The following is a 20230-nucleotide window of genomic DNA, read 5'->3' as shown; positions in this document are numbered from 1 at the left end:
TCAAAGGTGAGTCTGAGCTGGCTGGTGAATTCGTTGTAAGAATGAGCGGTATCGGTGTCTGCTCGAAGCACTGCCGTGGCCCACTCAGCTGCCTGCCCGGACAACAACGATACGAGAAGAGCAATGCGAAGCCGATCGGTGGAGTACTTGGTGGCGTTGAACTCAAACACCAGATCTAATGCTGTCAAGAACACATTACATCTTCCGTCCGTGCCGTCCCATTTATCTGGTAGAGCTAGAAAGACATCTGAAGGGGGGGGAGGCGGCGCTGCGGCCGCCGCGGCGGGTGGCCGGCTCGTCGCGTCAGCAACAGCCGCGCGGAGATCCGCGTTCTCCCGCCGGAGCTCCGCCACCTCGCGGCGCAAGGCCGCGACGTCTTGGACGCTCTGACGCAGAGTAGCGAGCTCTCCGGTTAGCTGATTGATGAGCGCGGCATGCTGATCCACCACACCGCAGAGACGCGCATGCTCCGCTGGGTTCACCGCGGTAGGCTCAGTCATTCTGTCAAGAACTAACCTGAGATGACCAGAAGACGTAGCTTTAGCGGTTAGCCCTGTGTAGCGTGACTGGTAAACCCAAACGCGGAGTGACACGAATAGGCAGGATAATCACGCAGTTAGTCTAAGGACTCTCACGATTGGGGAGCAAGGGAAAGACACAATCTAACCCGCGTCCTATAAATACACACTCAGCAAGAAAGCGAAACCAAAAAGGTGAGTACTCACAGTTAGATGACCGCAAACGAGGCAACATCGGGCAACTCAATGACTGAGCGTTGTACTGAGGTTTGTTTACTCCTTTTATACTTCCTGGTTTGCGACCGCCTTACTTCCGGGTCCTAGTGCCGGTCGCGGCTTGAGTGTGCATGACAGAATCTTGAATTAGGAGGTATCTGTATGTGACTGTGATGAGAGTGGAAATTTCTTCCTTGTTGTTTGATCCAATCTGAAATACAACTAGCTCTGAGCACAAAAAAACCCCCTGATGTATCCATCATTTAGAGTCTAAATAGAGTACATAGTGGACTGTGTCATATTAAGAGAATCAGTTAGAGCTTAATTGCAGAAGTGAAGCAGATCTGTAAAATGTAAACATTTATTTAAACAGGATATCAGCGCCTTCACTGAGCAGTCAGGTTTTGTATACAGTGGAACCTTGGATTGTGAGTACCTCAGTCTGCAAGCATTTAACAAGTCAAGCAAAACTTTAAAGTAAATTTTAACTTTATAAACGAGTAAGGTTTTGACATACGAGTAGTATGCATGCGCTTTGTTTGCTGAGGGTGACGTAATCACAACTGAACCAATGTTTTTTTTCTCTCTTGCACTGCAGGATTGTTGGTAATCATTTCACATGCTCAGTCACGAGGTCCATTCCGATCGACCTGAAGTACCCTGCGAAGTACACTTCACAGGGTGTCCAGCCATGTTAAGTGTGATTCCAAACCACAGGGAGTAAAAATGTTCAGTTCAAAGGAAACTGCAAATATTGTATGGAGTGAGTGAACAACAGGTCTTCACTTCTTCAGAAAAGGGAATGAAAATTTTCTCATAAGTCATTGCGTCTCGCTGGAGCATGAAAAAAATTAGCTTGAACATCATATTAATAGAAGACAAATAATTTACATTTTAATTTAATCAAGAAATCTGTGGTATTATATAGGCTTAAATTAATAAATAAATCTCAGTACATATTTAATCTATTATTATTATTATTGTTGTTGTTGTTGTTGTTGTTGTTGTTGTTATTATTATTATTATTATTATTATTATTGATTGGCAAATGAAATGAATCACTTCTTTAACAGGTTTGATTTTTCTAGGAGGTCTTTAACATTGGCTGCAGACACTCCCACCCCCACTGCTGCTGTTCCACCTCTGACCCAAGGATCACTTTACACCTCCTCTACACATCCTGCTCACTTTTCCCCACCCCCAACAACAGCATCCAGTACACATCCAAAACACAGCTCCAGTCTATTTCTCTCAACCATTCAGGTCAGGAGGAAACTTAGGAGGATCAAAGCCAGGAAGGCTGCAGGTCCAGACAGCATCAGAGTTGTCAGGTCCTGTGGAGATCAACTGCCTAAAAAAAGCCTAAAGCTGGGGAGAGTTCCAAAGCTCTGGAAAACCTCTTGTGTTGTACCAGTGATGAAGACTTCACATCCCATAGACCTAAACAGCTACAGGCCGGTGGCTCTGACATCCCATTTGATGAAGATCCTGGAGCAACTGGTCCTGGCTAAGCTTCGGCCCCTGGTGAGCTCATCACTGGACCCACTTCAGTTTGCTTACCAGCCTGGCACTGGAGTAGAGGATGCCATCATTCACTTACTGCATCGTTCCCCTTTCTCACCTGGAGACTGCTGGGAGCCCTGTAAAAACATCAAAATGTCCTTTGATTTCTCCAGTGCCTTCAACACCATCCTTCCAACAATCTTGAGGGACAAGCTGGAGTACACAGGAGTGAATCATCACCTCACAACATGGATACTGGACTACCTCACTAACCGACCACAGTACGTGAGATCCCAGGGCTGTGTGTCGGACATGGTGATCTGCAGTACAGGGGCTTCACAGGGAACGGTTCTGGCCCCATTCCTCTTCACCATATAAACTGCAGACTTTACTCACAACTCCACCAACTGCTTCCTGCAGAAGTTCTCCGATGACTCTGCAATAGTCGGCCTCATCACTGAAGGGGATGACAAGGAGTACCGGGAACTTAACAAGGACTTTGTGGACTGGTGCCAAAGGAACTACCTCCAGATCAACACTGGAAAAACCAAAGAGCTGGTGGTAGACTTCCGCAGGCACAAACATCCTCCACTACAACCACTGAACATCCAAGGCATGGTCATTGAGTCTGTGGAGAGTTATAGGTACCTTGGTGTTCATCTGAACAATAAACTGGACTGGACTCACAATTCAAATGCACTCTACAAAAAAGGGCAGAGCAGGCTCTACCTGCTGCGGAGGCTCAGGTCTTTTGGAGTGCAGGGCCCACTTCTGAAGTCCTTTTATGACTCTGTGGTGGCATCAGCCATCTTTTATGGTGTGGTCTGCTGGGGCAGCAGCATCTCTGCTGGGGACAGAAAGAGACTGAACAGGCTGATCCGGAGGGCCAGCTCTGTTCTAGGATGCCCTCTGGACCCAGTGGAGGTGGTGAGCGACAGGAAAATGGTGGCTAAGCCGTCATCCCTGTTGTATAACATCTCCCACCCCATGCTGGAGTATTTGAGCAGCTCCTTCAGTGGCAGGCTGCTGCACCTACGATGTGGGAAGGAGAGATTCCGCAAGTCTTTCATACCAACTGCTGTCAGACTGTACAACTTAGCCTTTGACCACATACGCACAAGCAAACGCACAAACGAAACACACACATAAAATACACCATTGTAGTTATGTGCAATTTTATGACGGAACATTTTAAACTTTATAGTGATGTGCAATATCTCCAGTCATGTGCAATACTATGGTGGAACGTGCAATTTTTCTTTCTGTCTCAGGGAACCACCATAACTGTGCAAAGTGCAATTTAAAACATTTAAAACATTTAGAATATTACTGTAAATGCCTGTCATTCACTCCCTGTATTTATACATATATTAATTGAGTACAAACATATTACTTAGTCAACTCTGTTTACTTATTGTCTAAATATATATTTATGTAAATATTTTTTTTACTACACAGATGTCCATATTACAGTTGAGATGCGGGAGATGAATCTGTTTAACGACAATGCAACAGCAAATATCCACAAAATTCTCAGAAAAAAGGCGAAAGCAAGTGTCATTAGAGAGCTTGTTAAAGAAGTTTACCAACAGAGCAGTGTTTCCATTATTATGTTTGAGTGTGTGTGTGTGTGTGTGCGTGTGTGTGTGTGTGTTTTCCCTCCTCCTTTTCTCTCTTGTCTTACTTCAGCCATGATTCTTTTCATGAATACATTTTATAAATATTTTGGGGCTGTGGAACGGACCTTCGAAGCTTCCATCATTTCTTATGGGAAAATTTGCATTGATATACGAGTGCTTTGATATACAAGCATGCTTCCAGAACGTCGCATGCTCGCAATACAAGGTTCCACTGTATGAGATTAAGTGCTAGTTACTCAATCGCCTGGTCCTTTGCTGGGTCTTGGAATGCATTGTGCTACATAATGTAGAAAATTGGCAGATTAAACCACAGCTGTTCATTCCTCTGACACTGATGACACTGATGCTCCTGTGTGAATAATTATTGATTTAGGCAGCAGTGAGATCCAGATCACACCTGGACATTAATACTGGACATTAATACTGAACTTCCTGTAAAAGGTTGCTAATATCAAACACCATTAAGGCATTTAGCAGTTTCTTCGTACTTCATACTTACACTCAAAATTGTAAAATAAACAAAATATTTTATTTATAATTGAATACAACACATAATCAAATCTTTATTAAACTCCTCAAGTATATTTTATTCTGTTTTGCAGGAAATTGTTAAAATTATTAAAATGTATAAAAAATGTTTTACAATACTGTACTACTGCTCTCTAATAGAGAAATTAATCTTCACTTCACTGACTCGTTACAGTCTAATACAGAAAACTAATGGCAAGGTCATGTCCTTAAAAAGAGTATAGAAAAGTTTACGATATAGAATTAAAAAAAAAAATCAATGCAGAGTAAATAAATACTGCCTGTATGTACTTAGTGCATCAGAATCACTCGTAGGAATTGTGTTCAAAGTTCATTTAGGACTGAAAATAGTCCTACCACTGAGTAGGACATAAAAGTTAAACAGATAAAGTAAAATCAGCGGCAGTAGTGTAAAAGCTTCATACTTTTTACTTATAGATGTGGGACTCACTGCATGACAGTATCCTAATCAGACTGATCCAATTACAACTGTTTAAAGCCCCTATAGTAGAGCTGTGTAGGACCGTCATAATCTCATCAAAATGATTTCGATAAAGAAAATAAAACTGGAGAGAAGATGAGAGTGTTTTTGCTTGCTTGCATAATTAAATTAAAATTCTGTAAAATCCTCTTACCTCTAAAGATTTTGCCACATGAACCCCTGAGGAGTGTGAAACATGGAAATACAGTGTTATAACAGAGAATCTAAAATAAGAAATTGTGTACATTTAATTATTTAATATAGATATATAAAATGTATATATAAATATATATTTTTAATGTGTGAGCCATCAATATTTTGTGTGAGCACCGTTGTTATCTAGCACAGCCTAAATCTGGAATCCACCAGAGCTGCACATGATGTTGCTGGGATCCTCTTTCACTCCTCCATTATTATATCACGGAGCTGCTGGATACTAGATACAGTACATGGCGCTTCGCCACCTTCCACTGGAGGACGCCCCATAGGTGCTAAATAGGGTTCAGGTCTGGAGACATACTCGACCACTGACAAGCACATGAACATGATGAATAGGCCATGTGACTTAGCATGGTTGAAAATGTGCAGCTGTTATCACTTAGGGTGTACTCACTTTTGTTGCCGGCTATTTTGACCATAATGGCTGTATGTTGAGTTATTTTCAGAGGACAGTGAGTCTATACTGTTATACAAGCTGCACACTGACTACTCTAAAATGTATCCAAGTTTCATTTCTATAATATTGTCCTTTAAAAAGGTATACTAAAATGGTTGCAGCTTCCTCCATGTCACAAAGACTTTTCCGTGTACTATGATTTTTTTTTTTCATTTTATTACAAATGCAAAGTTTTTTACTTACCTGTGAATTTTTTAAGGATTTGGTGAGTTGGACATTAATAATCACTCATGGACAGCATTGGTAAGTTACCACCTATAAAGCAATATTGGACATACTTTCAGATTACTAACACTTTGTATCCTTTTCTATCTCAGCACTGGTGGTTATCAGTCCTCCAAGCGGTTCTTTTTACCTATAGCCTGGGTTTTTAAAGATCAGGTGAAAACTAAATTTTACTACAATGTACCTTGATGTATGCACATGAAAATAATGGAAAAATAAAATAAAATAAAACAAAACACTTACTCACTCATTGTCTATAGCGCTTTATACTGTAAAGGGGGCCTGGAGACCATCCCACCTCGGTCAGGTGACGCGGATGCTCCCTTTGTTCTTGTTTGGTTTGTTTATTAAAAGACTCTTTGTTTCAACATCATCCCCCCTCTGCGTCTATGCCTGCCACACCATGCCCACAGTCCAACACCTAGCAGATCATGACACATATATATTTTTATATATCATGGTATCAATAATATCATTTTAGGACATAAATTAAATGCAAACATTAAGGATCAAATCATTAGAATTTCTCTAAAAAAGAATCTTAATTAAATTATGTATGATTCATATTTTATTCTGCAATTTTAAAACAATGATGAAAAAAGAATTCTTGGAGTGTGAAAATGGGTGGGTTTTTTTGTTGTTTTTTTGTAAGAGTGCTCTTGATTTTCTCGTACCTAAGAGAAAATCAAAAAGCGAATCAAAACAGGAAAAGTCATAGATACAATCACATTCAAAAACCAATTAGTTTTTTTGCTAAACTTCACTCACTGTGGGATTTTACTGAGAATGCGGTTGTGCTTGCCTCATGAAGTATTTTCATGGTTAAGGTTTTAGGTACTGGGGAATTTTTAGAGAAAACTAACTGAGATGACCTGCATGTCCTTTTTTTAATTTATCACTCTGTGTGTTTGTGTGTGTGTTGAACATCATACATCATCACTTTAAAAGCAAATTTAATTTCTAGAGCTCCTGGTATGATTTTACACACAAATTGCATGCACACACTCCAGCTGCTATTTGTGATTACCAACACATGTACACACACACACGGTTCTCAACATTTAATTTATGTAACTTCGCTCCCAAATGGGCCCTTATTTAATAAGTATCTCAAAGTAAGTTTAAGTCATTTTAACTATGTGTTTCTGGTAATGTTTACTTTTATTATGTTGGTTATGTTTTAATTAAATAATGCATTTTTTTTTTTTGTAGTTTCCTTCTGGCAACAAACTGTAGCAATAAATGTTTTACTTTGTTGCACACGAAACCTATATTAGATTGAGATTGTTTATAATCACAAAGAAGCTTGAGGATCATGAGAAACATTTAAACAATGTAAAACGTTAGATTTACAATACATCATTGCATAATACATTGGCGTCTTTGTTAAGAAGTAATGCTATTGTCGCTTTATGGATGCAATGTGTTTTGCTTCACTATGCACTTGTTTACTGTTGCGTTTTTCCCAACTTGTAGGTTAAAAGTTTCAAAAAGAAGGATAAGTCATTTTCAAATTCAGAGTTTTATTATAGCCAGCCTTGCGCATCAGAGGAGGAAAAGCTAAATGTTGTACAGTAAAGTTTAGTGTACTCTGGTTTGTGAACAGGAAGATGACACTCTAAAAGTAATTAAGTAAGATTTCTGTAATTTCTTTTTTTAACAATGATTTATACTTGATGTACTGAACAAGGTTAAAGGGTATTAAATCAGTATACCTTAGAAACAAATAAAAAAAAAAACTAAACAAATAATAATTACAAAAATACAGAATATTCTCATTCATATGAATTTTCTTTCATATTTTTAATACGGTTAGAGCAGAAATGTTACACTCAGTTCAACAGATTAAACCTACTGTACATAAGGTTTTATTACAGTGTGTTTGTGAAAGGTGATGTAATGACTGATTCAGAAAGCAGTGAGACCCACATTACACCTGAACTTTAATATTCACTATTTACCCTCATGTAAAAGTGTTTATATTACACATTTAGTGTTAGTCTTTTAGTATAAAATAACATTTGAGCTTAAAGGTAATAGTATTAATATTATATTAAAATAATATCTATCATTGCCTGACTCATGCATGTTTTTTTTTTTTGTATGAATTTATTACTACACACTGACACTTAAAATATTCAAATATTAAACACATCCATCTTTTCAGCTATACACAAGATATTACAGTACAATATTCTTTAGAACGGTGCCAATGTTTGATTAGCTTATATAAATAGAAGGAACAATGTCTGCCATCTTTTCATCTTGCTCAATTCTCTCAGTTATTTTCACTTTTGTCTTGGTGCTCCTTAGCCGTACCAGCTTTATTGCTGCTGATTTTACGCTTGCTCCTGATGTTCCGTGCTAAAATGCCTCAGTCCTATGGATTGCCCTTCATTAAATAATCTCTATCTTCAAAGATAAACTGTCACGCCATTTCATTTATACACATGAGTAATAGTGTTCTTTTTCCTATACTTGAACGTGTAACCAATGGTATGGAAAGGAACACCATCGTTAACATAAATAAAAAATGCATAAAACTGGATATCCAGGGATGCACGCTGCATGCATGTAACAACTCTGCATTTAAACATCCACACATGCATGTTCCTATTTTATGATGTTGACAACTTTTGTATGTATGGGACTTACTGTATAATATAATGATGTCAAACTACAGATCTTTGTTAAAATTCACTAAAATAGCAACACTTCTTTAAAGTTAGTGTCAAAATAGTTCAATGCCTGTGTAAATCTCTGTGTGTTGGGTAAATCTCTCTCTCTCTCTCTCTCTCTCTCTCTCTCTCTCTTTCTCCCTCTTTCTCCTTTTTCTTTCTCAGTTCAGCAGGAAGTCACACAGTCAGACTTTAAGAGTTGTTGGAGGAAGAATCTCCTTCAGAGGCTGTAAAACATTCACATCCATCACAAAGTGACTAAACACTGTGTATAAATAATGTAGTGGTTTTAAACATCATTTATGGATCATAAAGGTTCACTTATAGGGTTTGGGGGGAACAGGTCAGAAGGCTGAAACACACATGATGGACAGACAGTTAGTATCAAATCTGTCTACTGGATTTACTTTCACAAGACAATTAGTTAATATCAGCTTATTGTTTCATCTAATTTATCAGTTCAACTTAAACAGAAGCAAAATATTCATCAGATCCCCTTTCAGGAATTAGAAAGTGTAAATCTGTTCTCTGAAGACTTCCCATCTGCCTCCTTCCTCCTCTCACCAGAGTTCTTCTTCTTCCAGACCACAATTCCAGCAACAACGGCGACGAGAGCCGCAACTACAGCAGCGATGACAGCAATCGATCTTCCACCTGTTAAATCAGCACAGAGTCTTTATTATCTGCTGCAGCAAGAAATCAGCTTTCACTCTCTACAGCTCTAGTTTATTAGGACCTTTTGGTACTTCTCGCACTAAGTCCTCCTCCAAGCTGCTGTGCTGAACCACGCAGGTGTAGGTGTGTTTCTGCAGCTCCTCAGCTGGGACTTTCAGAATGCTTCTCTTCTGGAAGCTTCCATCCTGGTTGGGTAACGTCTCACTAAGCTCCACGTCCTCATACACGTCCTCTCCGTCCTTCTGCCAGGTGATGTTTAATGGTGTGGGAAAATAACCTGTAGCGTGACACACCACCTCTGGAGAAGGAGAGTGTTTATGGAACACTGACACCTCAGGACTCACTGCAGAGACACAAAGAAATATCAATATTAAAACAATAAATGCTATTCTATATGCAAATCTATTTAGACAGATGTGTCAGATGGTTTTCATTACAAAAAAATTAGTTAGTGATGTAATCAATTTTTTTTAAATACAAGGAGGTAAAATAACAGTATAATTTTGTGCAGAAAAATATATTGATTTCATAAATATGCGTGTGTGTGTGTCTGTGTGCAGTGTTATATTAACAGGTCACACACTTTACCTTTTCTCTCCAGAGTCTCTCCACCGTAAGACACATACTTCTTTAACCACTCGATACAGGTGGTTTCCAGGTAGTTCTTCCGGCCCTCAGTGGTCAAACCTGCAATAAGATTCTTAATCTGTTTACTCATCACAATTTGAGGTGTGGCTGGAATCCAGGTTTTAGTTTTCAAATCAAAAGTGATGTAATCTTCTCCATCATATCCTATGTGGCTGTATCCTCTAATGGTGCCGTCATCATCAAGCTCACAGCCATACATCCACTGTAGTGTGTGAAGTCCTACACACACGCACACACACACACACACACACAAATGAGTGTGATGACGCATTCAGCTGAGCTCTATCTCATGTTACACTCTCTATTTAAACATCAGTCTTTTACCTGTAATGTGATTATAGTCATTCATCACTATATTCAGAAAAGGTTTGAAGCTCCCCTGCCAAAACTTAAAAAGCTCTGTTCGTTGCTTCCAGTAGTCTGGGATATCACTATCCACCTTCTGTATCATCTTCGTCTTTGGGATCGCCTCCCTGATCTCACTGTCATAGTACATAAACTGCTCTTTATTAACCAGACCCACAGAGGTGTATTCTGGGACATTTATTACTGGTGTAACTGCAGTGTTGACATATTGCAGAGAGTGTGTGACTGTTGAAACACACACACACACACACGCACACAAAGTAACACATTATGTTAAAACATATCATGTTATCATTTAATTATTAGTTATTATATCATGTTATTATTTAATTTATTAATTAAATTATTTATTATTTACAACCTCAAATGAGCAAAAGTTGGGACAGTATATAAAATCAAATTTAAAAATAAAAATAGTGATTTGTAATCTATGGCCTTTTTTTTTAACTTTGAGAACAATACAGCAACACATTATTTGATGTTATATCTCATCAATTCTATTGTTTGATCAAAATAAGAAACTGCACACCGCCAGCCTCTATAGAGTCCCTGAGCCATGCCCTCAGATCCTGAAATAGCTAAGTCTGGCTGTCCATGAGCTCTGCCCCCACAATTCTGCCATCTCCTCTCCTCTTCTTTCCTCTCCTCTCCACTCCTCTCCTCCCATCTCCTCTCCTCTCCTCTCCATCAAGCTGCTGTCCAGTAATCCAGACCCCTTCTGCCCTCCAGACCTGTCTGACTCATCCTGGTGACCTGCTTCTGGTTGGAGATCTTATTGCATGAAGGCCCAGTATGGTCTGCTTAGATGCATGTGGTGACTGGAAATGGTTCCACTTTACCATGAAGATGGTCTTGACTCGGCTGATGCAGACAGCTGTTCTCTAATGACTTATGACTGCAGTTGCTCAATAGTTCACGACTGGAATTTTCTACAGTCTACCTGAGCCTCAATTAACAAACTGGACTCCATATTAACTTAAAAGAAATAAAAATGTCAAAAAGAACCAGACTCAAAATAGAACTGATCCTTAACTGGGATAGTGCAGTTGTCTCAATAGTTAAGGACTGATTCCTACAGACAGTTTTGTACCTGAGCCTCCAATAAGGAAAGTGGACTCCATATTAACCTGTTGCATTTGGTTTCTCTAAAGGTTTCTTCCTATTGGCATCTCAGAGTGTTTTGCCTTGCCACTGTCACCCTTGGCTTGCTTATCCATGTGTGACCATTGTTAAAAGTGCACTATAAATAAAACTGAATTGGACCTAATCTTATGTAAAAATAACTACAGTAAGAATGAGGAGGATGTAAAAAAAAAAAGAGAGACTAAAAAAAAGCAAAAAAGCTTAGCTAAAAACTTACATGACAAAAAGGCACAAAAAGGACAAATGATATTAAAATGAGCAGATGGTTTAGAATTGTGAACATTTAAATGAGTATATCACATGAGCATATATTATGGTTACGTTTGTACCACAAGCTAATAATAATAATAATAATAATAATAATAATAATAGTAAAAATAGTATTTATGTCCTTAAATATTTTATGTAATTTAATTATTTATAACATATTTCCCTTTATTTACCATTATCTGTAAAATTAGCAGTACTGAGGAGAGAGCAGCTACTCATGCACAGAAGGACTTTTAGCAAACATTTAATAACACTAAGTCATATTAACACATTGTATCTTTAGTAATTGCTTTCATGCCAGTACGAATTGCATCTGAACCATTTGTGATCTTTTGTGAACAATTACAAAATTAACTAGCTTCTAACATAAGGCTAAATTCCAAATTACTCTCCAACCCAAATTAAGGGCACTACTTGGTGTGTGGGGCAAGGGATTGTGCACACTACGTAGTGTACTAGCTTTCCATTCAACACTGTTTGGGATTCATCCCTGAAACCCCAGTAGTTAGCTTACATTCAAAAATAGACTGAATAGCAATAATTTAAAACTACTTACATCCCAGTTAATTACACTAACTGTCAGTCACTTTAGTTAGTTAGGATTACCAGACTCATAAGGATAGGTGTTGGTGGAGCAAAATAACTGTTTAAATAACAACAAAAAAAATCATCGTTGATAATAAATGGTGTTTGTGGAACTGTATAAATATAATGTCAGCCTGATTATATTCAGTACAACAGTACAACCTAGTGTGTGATATTGCTTTAATATTATAGAATAAATAAATATGAGGCAGTGGTTAAGGCATTGGGCTACGGTCCAGAAGTTCCAGATTGAAAACCCATTACCACCAAGTCCCTGTTGGGCCCTTGAGTCCTTAACTTCTCAAATGTATAATGAGATAAAAATGTAAGTCACTTCACATAACCTTTCTTTGACTTTACAGCTTTGAACCACGCATGCCCACAATCAGGATTATTCCCCACAGAGACCTTTGTTCAGCGTGTGCCAGCCCTTCACTTCCGCATTCTCTCCTTGAGGCTTGTGCTGTGCCTCCGCATCAATGGGCAAGAACTTCCATTCACAAAACAATCAGCGCGTTGTACATCACAGAAAAACCGGTGCTGTTTCCCTTATGCGCTCTGCGCTTGGATCCATATCGGCTGCTCGGATTGTGACATCGCTCTGGAGAAGAGTGTCTGCCAAAAGCTTAAATGTAAATGTAAATATAATAAAGAGAATAAACATTACAGAACTCACTTGATGATGAAAGATGAAGAAAAAATGTAAAGAAAATCAGCGGTTTTATAACTGCACTGGAGCGCCCCATCTCTCAGTATAAACTTTGATCCAGCACAATACTAAACAAATGATAGTGTTATATCTTGTTTTATCTTCCCCTTTTTTAAAACTCTATTTAACCTAATTTAAATTAGCAAGATTCCCCGATACTCCTGAGCTCTGAGCCCCGAAGTGGTCTTGGATGGACAAATGGAACAACAGCAATTTCATTATTCTTCCTGAAACAACAAAGCTGCTGTGGCACAGAAACCCTCCTCAGTGGCTTACTTCCAGGCTCGTGTCCAAGTCTATTCATTCATCAATATGTATGTGTTTGTACAACCCACACCCCAACTCTCTGCACAGCTGAAAGGGCAGAGGGGCGAGCGTTAAACACAAAATGGACTTTGTTACTGTCTTTTTTAACATGTGAAATGAAAGAGAAAGAAGAAGTTCAAACCAATCTACAAAAAGCAGTTGTTAAAGAGTTTTAATTTCTATGTTCTTTTCATAATGAAATATTTTTTTTTTGTTATTTTCTTGAATTCTTTGTCAGAAGATATTTTCTTCTTTTACAGAGAATAAGTAGCAGTCTCATCTCAGTGTTAACTGTTCTGATGAGATTATTTATGCATATTTTGGATGCCCTCAGCAATGTTTTACAATGTTCAAAGAAAGGCATGAATCATAAAATGTGTTCAGACTTTTGGTACTGTAAGTACTGTAGGGCTGCATGATATTATCAAATATTCAGCTAGACTACTGAGAAATAATTGTGCAAATTATCTCATTAATAGGATGGTTATGATTTTTTTATTTATTACCTCAAAATTACTAAACAAATACGTATGTTCTTTACAAATTGGAACTGACTAGAACTGCATTGGGTATGTAGTGGATGGACATAGCCTTAATGTAGTGCTGTGGAGATTAATGTGTCTAAATGCATAGTGGATTTTGTCATGTTAAGTAACTTGTTTGGAGCTTGGCTGGAATGTTCTGGTCAATTATTTTTTCAGCAGTGATGAAATGAAGCAGAGCTGTAAAATGAAAAGATTTATTGGATTTATTTAAAAGAGTTGGATATTGGCGCCTTTACTGAGAATTCAGGGTATGTATATGTGGTTAGGTGCTAGTTACCCAGTCTTTAAGGCACTGAGCTACATAATGTTGAGGACTGGTAAATTAAAACATAGCTTTTCATTCCTGTGAACACACCGATCCTCGATCTTGTCTTTAGAGCCCAGCTGTATGGTCTTTAAAGACGGCGAGTTCAGGATTGTAAAGGCTATGTGTTTTCCCTTTAGAAGACTGCAAAGCAGTTGATCATGTCTAATGTGATGTCTAGATTTGTTTGTTCATTTCTACATGTTAGTGCAATTAGGATGTATTCATGTCAGATCCATGTTATTACGCAGCTAATGTGTGAAACAGAAAGCATACATAGACACTCTCAACTCACCATGTTTTTCTCATAATTTCTCACACATATCTTTCCCCTCTCTGAGATAATTAAAGACTATCTTAAAAAAAAATCTTGCTTAATGAACTGGAGGAACAACAGCAATGGCCCACTTCACTATGCTCTTTAAACTGGCAATCCAGTTCTTATCTGTTATTTCTCCGGACCCATAAAATACAGACAGCATTAAAGCAAAAGCTCCCTACAATCTTCAGGATACTTGGTGTAATTTTCACGGCAGGCTAAGAGCATGGATTGGTATGCCAGAGTTGCTCAGTATGCTGCTGGCTACAGTGTTAACATAAAAGTCCAAAAAAAAGTCCAATGGGCATGTTACACCCTCCAGGGGATGATATTTCCTGGATGGTGAATCTGTACCATTTCTGTTGGTTCCTCTGATTCTGGGGCTTTGATATGGAGCATGAGGGTTAGATTGTCACAAATCCTGCTCTTTGACATTTCTGTTCCCATACTGTCATGCCCCCCCCCCCCCCAATACCATTTAGGCACAGTGTGTATCTCATTGCTGGATTTTGAGAGCTCTCTTGCAATTTTCTTTTGTCTCTTAAGTTGGATTTGTTGCTATGCTAACGGATTTCACAGACTCCACTGACTCAACCTCGCATTTCTGATTTCTCAACCACGGTGTCATGCACACTCAATCTGCGACCAGCACTAGGACCCGGAAGTAATGCGGTCGTGAACCAGGAAGTATAAAAGGAGTAAACAAACCACCACATATCGCTCAGTCATTGAGTTCGGCCCATGTTGGTTCTGGCTGTCCGTCTCAACCTCTTGGGTTTTGCTTTTTGATTTTGAGTGTGTATTTATAGGACGCGGGTTAAATTTGTGTTTAATGAAAAACCTGCTTGAAATGGATACATTTTGGTATAAAACAAAATTTAAAAAATTATAATAAGGTTCACAATGGCCGAAAACGAGGTAGGGTTGTCTTACCAGGGCACACTTCCACACACATGCCACCGTGCACTATGATCACACTCTCAAACACTCCAGGTATAACACAGCACAGAATCGAAAAGAACCACCACCACAGAGAGGAGGTCTATCGCGGAACCTCAGCTCAATCCACGTTGTTTTGAAAAAAAAGAAAACAAAAAAAAAGCAGGACTACTGTACTCAAGTATGCCAAGCAAAGAGAGTCTGGCTTACTCAGTCAAAACAAATCTATAAACGAACCATAGATTAAAGCCAGGGTACTAAAACAGCCCGACACCAAACAAACAGGCAGTCCCCTTTCGATAATGTTAACGGCAGCGTCTTCAAAACCATATAGATCCGCAGCACTAACTTTCGTGATGTTAACAGCAGTGTCTTCAAAGTCATATAAATCACCAGCACTAGCTTCCGTAATGTTAGCTGCAGTGTCTTCTAAGCCATATACACTCAAAAAAATAACTCGTTGAATGAACATAATTAAATTATGGAAAGAATTTCCACCTGATTTAATGGCTTTCTTTCAGCATTAAGCAATTTTGTTGGCCCAACTTAATGTTCTTAGGTTCAGTCAAATTAATTTTATTAGGTTCATTTAACTTATTTACTACAGCTGCATCCAACATAATTTAATACTGTTAACATTAATGAATAGCGTTGGTACAACAAACTTTTCAGTTGTAAATTAAGTTGATCCAACTAAAGTAAATTTAAATTTCAAGCCCTGGTCAACAGAATTCTGTGAAGGAAGGAAGCATAAGACAAACGGGATAAAACGGAGATTTTTATTTTACACCAGCAGCAACTTACAAATGAGGTCTCAATTTAAAAAGATGTACAAAACATAAAACACCACAAATAAGTATTAATCATAGAAAAACAATTAAACACCAACAGAAACGTTTTGTACTTTATAACTGTCCGTTATGACTTTTAAATATGACCGTTAGAGACGGTTGGTCAGGAAACTCCTGAAGTCAGATGCAGACAGGACACTTTCACTCACAAACTCCTGTGAAAAAATACAGAGATAGATTCAATTAAAATTCATGATACTTAATTTAGCAAATGAACAATATTTATACTTTCTTCCTCTCGCTTCACAACTCATGAGAACAGACCGAAACCAGAACCAAACCGCAGATTAAGCACGCGCATATAACCGTCGGTATTTTAAGTGTGATTAAAAATACAAGAAATAGCTTAAACCAAAATAACGTGACTAAACATCGCTAAACAGCAGGTGACATTTATGTTCAGTATTTCGTTTCTATTTAGAAAGATGGGAATTAATTCCTGCTTACCTTTTCCACACGCCCGCCAAACGTTTGTCTTCTCAACACGCTGTGTTCTCTTCTCGCGATGTTTGATCTGATATTTCCGCTTTTCATAGTGATAAGATCCTTGGTTTATCTCAACATGATTGAATCTAATACATGTTAAGTTGTTGAATTTCATGTAAATACAACATCATTTATTCATGTTTATCTTGGAAACATGAAATTATTATGTACAAAACACATATTACATTTTAGTACATGTAATGTAACTGGTAGCCAGGTTCATTTTTTTGAGTGTAGGGCAGCAGCACAACAAAGCGGCGCCACAAACAAAACAGAAACCAATGCAGGGATAGCAACGAGAAGGAGCACAACAGGGTACAAGTATGTCTGAAAGGTGAACACAAACAAAGGGGAAACCAGACGTGACACAACCCGGCAACAGCCAATCAACCTTTAAATAGAAAGGTACCTCGCTCCGATAGGTAGACGCTGCTGGGTCACTCACCTTAGAAGATAAACAAAGGCAACATCCTTATCTGTCTCTCTATGAAAAAAAATTGCCTATAAATATACATAAATCTAAATATTATTTTCTACACTAATATTTTAAATATTTAGTGTAGAAAATTATACACATAAATGACATATTCTAAACATAAGTGACAGATGGAATTCAGCAGACAATATGCAATAATTGCAGTTCAACAAAACGAGAATGAAGTATGGAACCAGAGCAGATCAGGACACAACGCTCTCCTTGTCTCTCCTAGAGAAACAGACAGACAGAAACAGGATGAGCTCAGGACTGAGATTGAATGCTAGTGTAACCCTACCCAAAATCGGGGAAAAGCTAATATAGTTTTTTTTTTTTTTCCTTTGAATGTTGAGCTGCTGATATCATACAGTCAGCAATAAAATAATGCATAATTTATAGTACATATTAAAGAGCAGGGTTAGACAACCATCCCAGTTGAAGTTTATTTTTTGTTTATTACTTCTTATTACATTTAATTTAGCATCTGGCTGTGATCGTTGGTAACCACTAGGGGCAGCTTTGATTCTTCTGATGCTGATACTGAGGGAGAAGAAGATTTTTTTTTCTGCATGGCAGAGAGGAGAGAAAGTTCAGCGTGCTCACCTGTGCATGTGCGCAGCCATTACAGACTGGGATTTCTTCATGTTTAAAACTGTAATTTCTTCAAAAATTGTGTGGAGAGGTTCGACGCACTCAAGACGCTGTTTGTGGTATGTGAACTGGTGGATGCTCCTGTCCAGCTCAACGGTGGAGGTTGTGAACACGGTGACACTCAAGATGGATGCCACTGATGTCTTTGACAAGAACTACGTAGGTTTTTTCAGGTTGATTTCACGGTTCACAAGTAAGACTTTTTCAGTATTGTAAGAAAGCACATTTTGAGAAGACATTTTTTTAAGGTGCACCTTCCTTTTTTTTTTTTTTACATTAAGGACTCTTTTGCTGCAGCAGTTTTTTTTCTATTATCTAATCCTATGTTTCAATTTTTTATTATTTTAATTTTTCCCCAAATACATTTCTTTACTTTTATTTAAAAAATTACATTATTCCATGATGAAAGTGTAGGTTTCATTTTGTCTGAATGAGTTCAGTAAACTCTAACGGCCTATGTAGTAGTTAACTAAAGGTGATGCATGAAGTAACTAGCTTGCATAGATCACTCTACCTGGACATGGCTATTGCGTTAACAGCTGTGATCTGAGACCCTTGAGATTATTAGTTTTCTTTCGTATGGACCAAGTGGTTGATTTGACTCTGGTTACACTAGTGCAGGCTTTTCTCCTGGACTCCACAGACAGATTTTTATTACACATTACACTTTAAACAACAAACAATCATGTCTTACTCTCTCAGTTCAGCAGTCACACGTTAAAGTCAGTTGAAAAAGAATCTCCTTCAGAGGCTGCAAAACATTCACATCCTTCACAAAGTGGACTAAACAAAGTAGTGGTTTTAAAACATAATTTATTGTTCATAAAGGTTCACTTTCAGGGTTCAGGCATGTTCCACACAGACCCTGTAACACAGATGATAGACAGACAGTTAGTATAAAATCCGTGTACTGGATTCGCAAGACAATAAGTCAATATCAGCTTATTGTCTCATCTAATTTATCAGTTTAACTTTTAAAAAAAGCTAAATATTCATCTAATTCCCTTTTGAGGAATTAAAAAGTGAGAATCTGTTCTCTGAAAGCTTCCCATCTGCCTCCTTCCTCCTCTCACCAGAGTTCTTCTTCTTCCAGACCACAATTCCAGCAACAATAGCGAAAATAGCGACGAGGGCCGCGACTACAGCAGTGATGATAGCAATCAATCCTCCACCTGTTAAATCAGCACAGAGTCTTTATTATCTGCTGCAGCAAGAACTCAGGTTTAACACCATAAATCTGGAGTTTACTTGACCTTTTGGTACGTCTTTTCGAATTTCCCCCGAGCTGTGCTGAACCACGCAGGTGTAGGTGTGTTTCTGCAGCTCCTCAGCTGAGACTTTCAGAATGCTTCTCTTCTGGAAGCCTTCATCCTGGTTGGGTAACGTCTCTCTGAGCTCCACGTCCTCATGCACGTCCTCTCCGTCCTTCTGCCAGGTGATCATCACTGCTTTGGGGAAGAAACCTGTAGCGTGACACACCACCTCTGGAGAAGGAGAGTGTTTATGGAACACTGACACCTCGGGACGAACTGCAGAGACAGAGAGACATACAGTAGCTATTGCAACAAACAGTTTAACCTTGTTCAGAAAACTTAGTCTATGCACCGTATATAAAGTCTCTAAGTATGTGGGACAAACCAAGACTTTTGATGAAATTACTGATGAATGAAGGCATAAAAGTGACTTAACATTTACAGAAGGCTTTAAGGGCAATACATTCTAAGCTGAAGCAAAACATTTGAACAGTGCAAATGTTTAAAAAAAAAATTATATGTCTGTGACCGTACTTCAGAGCCCACGTATTCCCTTAAACATTCAAAAACTGGAACACGGTTAAATGCAGTTGTCTGTGGGAACAATCATTTGTGTTTCCACATCCACTTCCACATTACAGGAACTCAGCTCAGAGTTATTGTCATATCCCCAGAATAGTCCTGACCTGGTACAAGCCAATTTCACTGGAAAAAAAAGTTCTACCTTGATGGTATCCAAAAATGAGTTAAACACTTGGATAATTTCACTATTGTAGCAGGGCATTATATAGAGAAATCAGGATAATAACCATGTTCTGTTATTTTGCACAATCCAAAATCCCACTTTGACATGAAGTGCTGTGCAGGATTAAGAAGTGTGTATTGTAGTGAAGGATCATATACTTTACCTTTCCTCTCCAGAGTCTCTCTACCGTAAGACACATACGTCTTTAACCACTCAATACATGTGGACTGTATGTAGTACTTCAGGCCCTCAGTAGTCACGCCATGGATAAAATCCCAAATCTGTTTGATCACAACAGCCTGTGGTTTGGCTGGATTCCAGGTTTGAGTTTTTAAATCAAAACTAAGAAAATCTTCTCCATCATAACCTGACTCGATGTATTGTCTAGTTGTGTCATTATCATCTTCATCATCGTCATCAAGTTCACAGCCAACCAAAAACTGTAGTATGTGAAATCCTGCACACACACAAATTATTCAGATGCACTCTTCTTCT

General features: G+C 38.4%; 2 protein-coding genes and 1 long non-coding RNA gene across 5 annotated transcripts in view; all 3 read right to left on the bottom strand.

The window, feature by feature from the left end:
• The window catches only part of LOC128509183 (BOLA class I histocompatibility antigen, alpha chain BL3-7-like), an 83846-nt gene that overhangs the window by 60802 nt on the left and 2814 nt on the right, over positions 1-20230 (bottom strand). The window contains exons 3-6 of one of the 3 annotated variants that reach the window (XM_053480807.1): positions 19899-20192; positions 18991-19266; positions 18811-18909; positions 18557-18602 (exon numbers count right to left, since the gene is read on the bottom strand). The exons of 1 other annotated variant lie outside the window; for it this stretch is intronic. In XM_053480807.1, the coding sequence (XP_053336782.1) occupies positions 18574-18602; positions 18811-18909; positions 18991-19266; positions 19899-20192 (698 nt within the window). In that variant the 3' untranslated portion in view covers positions 18557-18573. Of the gene's footprint in view, positions 1-18556; positions 18603-18810; positions 18910-18932; positions 19267-19898; positions 20193-20230 lie in introns of those variants that run through there. One more of the 3 variants, XM_053480808.1, reaches the window with a different exon arrangement.
• Positions 7565-13118, bottom strand: LOC128509206 (BOLA class I histocompatibility antigen, alpha chain BL3-7-like). Its single transcript, XM_053480830.1, has 5 exons — positions 12829-13118; positions 10113-10379; positions 9729-10007; positions 9202-9483; positions 7565-9119 (listed from the first exon to the last, which is right to left on the bottom strand). Exons 1-5 carry the CDS (start codon positions 12896-12898, stop codon positions 8965-8967), a joined length of 1053 nt encoding a protein of 350 aa, XP_053336805.1. The 5' UTR covers positions 12899-13118; the 3' UTR covers positions 7565-8964.
• On the bottom strand, positions 16072-16834 carry LOC128509220 (uncharacterized). Its single transcript, XR_008356021.1, has 2 exons — positions 16573-16834; positions 16072-16280 (listed from the first exon to the last, which is right to left on the bottom strand). It is a non-coding gene; the product is annotated as an uncharacterized LOC128509220 (long non-coding RNA).

Source organism: Clarias gariepinus, chromosome 21, assembly GCF_024256425.1.
Source record: "Clarias gariepinus isolate MV-2021 ecotype Netherlands chromosome 21, CGAR_prim_01v2, whole genome shotgun sequence".
Taxonomy (NCBI): Eukaryota; Metazoa; Chordata; class Actinopteri; order Siluriformes; family Clariidae; genus Clarias; species Clarias gariepinus.
The sequence above is the reverse complement of the archived record's forward strand: the minus strand, read 5'-3'. Positions and strand labels throughout refer to the sequence as shown.

Coding starts and splice junctions, on each gene's coding strand:
- LOC128509206 (XM_053480830.1), bottom strand. CDS start 12,898: ATGGGGCGCTCCAGTGCAGTTATAAAACCGCTGATTTTCTTTACATTT. Junction 10,008..10,112: donor TGACTATAATCACATTACAG/GTAAAAGACTGA, acceptor GCGTGTGTGTAG/GACTTCACACACTACAGTGG. Junction 9,484..9,728: donor AGAGACTCTGGAGAGAAAAG/GTAAAGTGTGTG, acceptor GTGTCTCTGCAG/TGAGTCCTGAGGTGTCAGTG.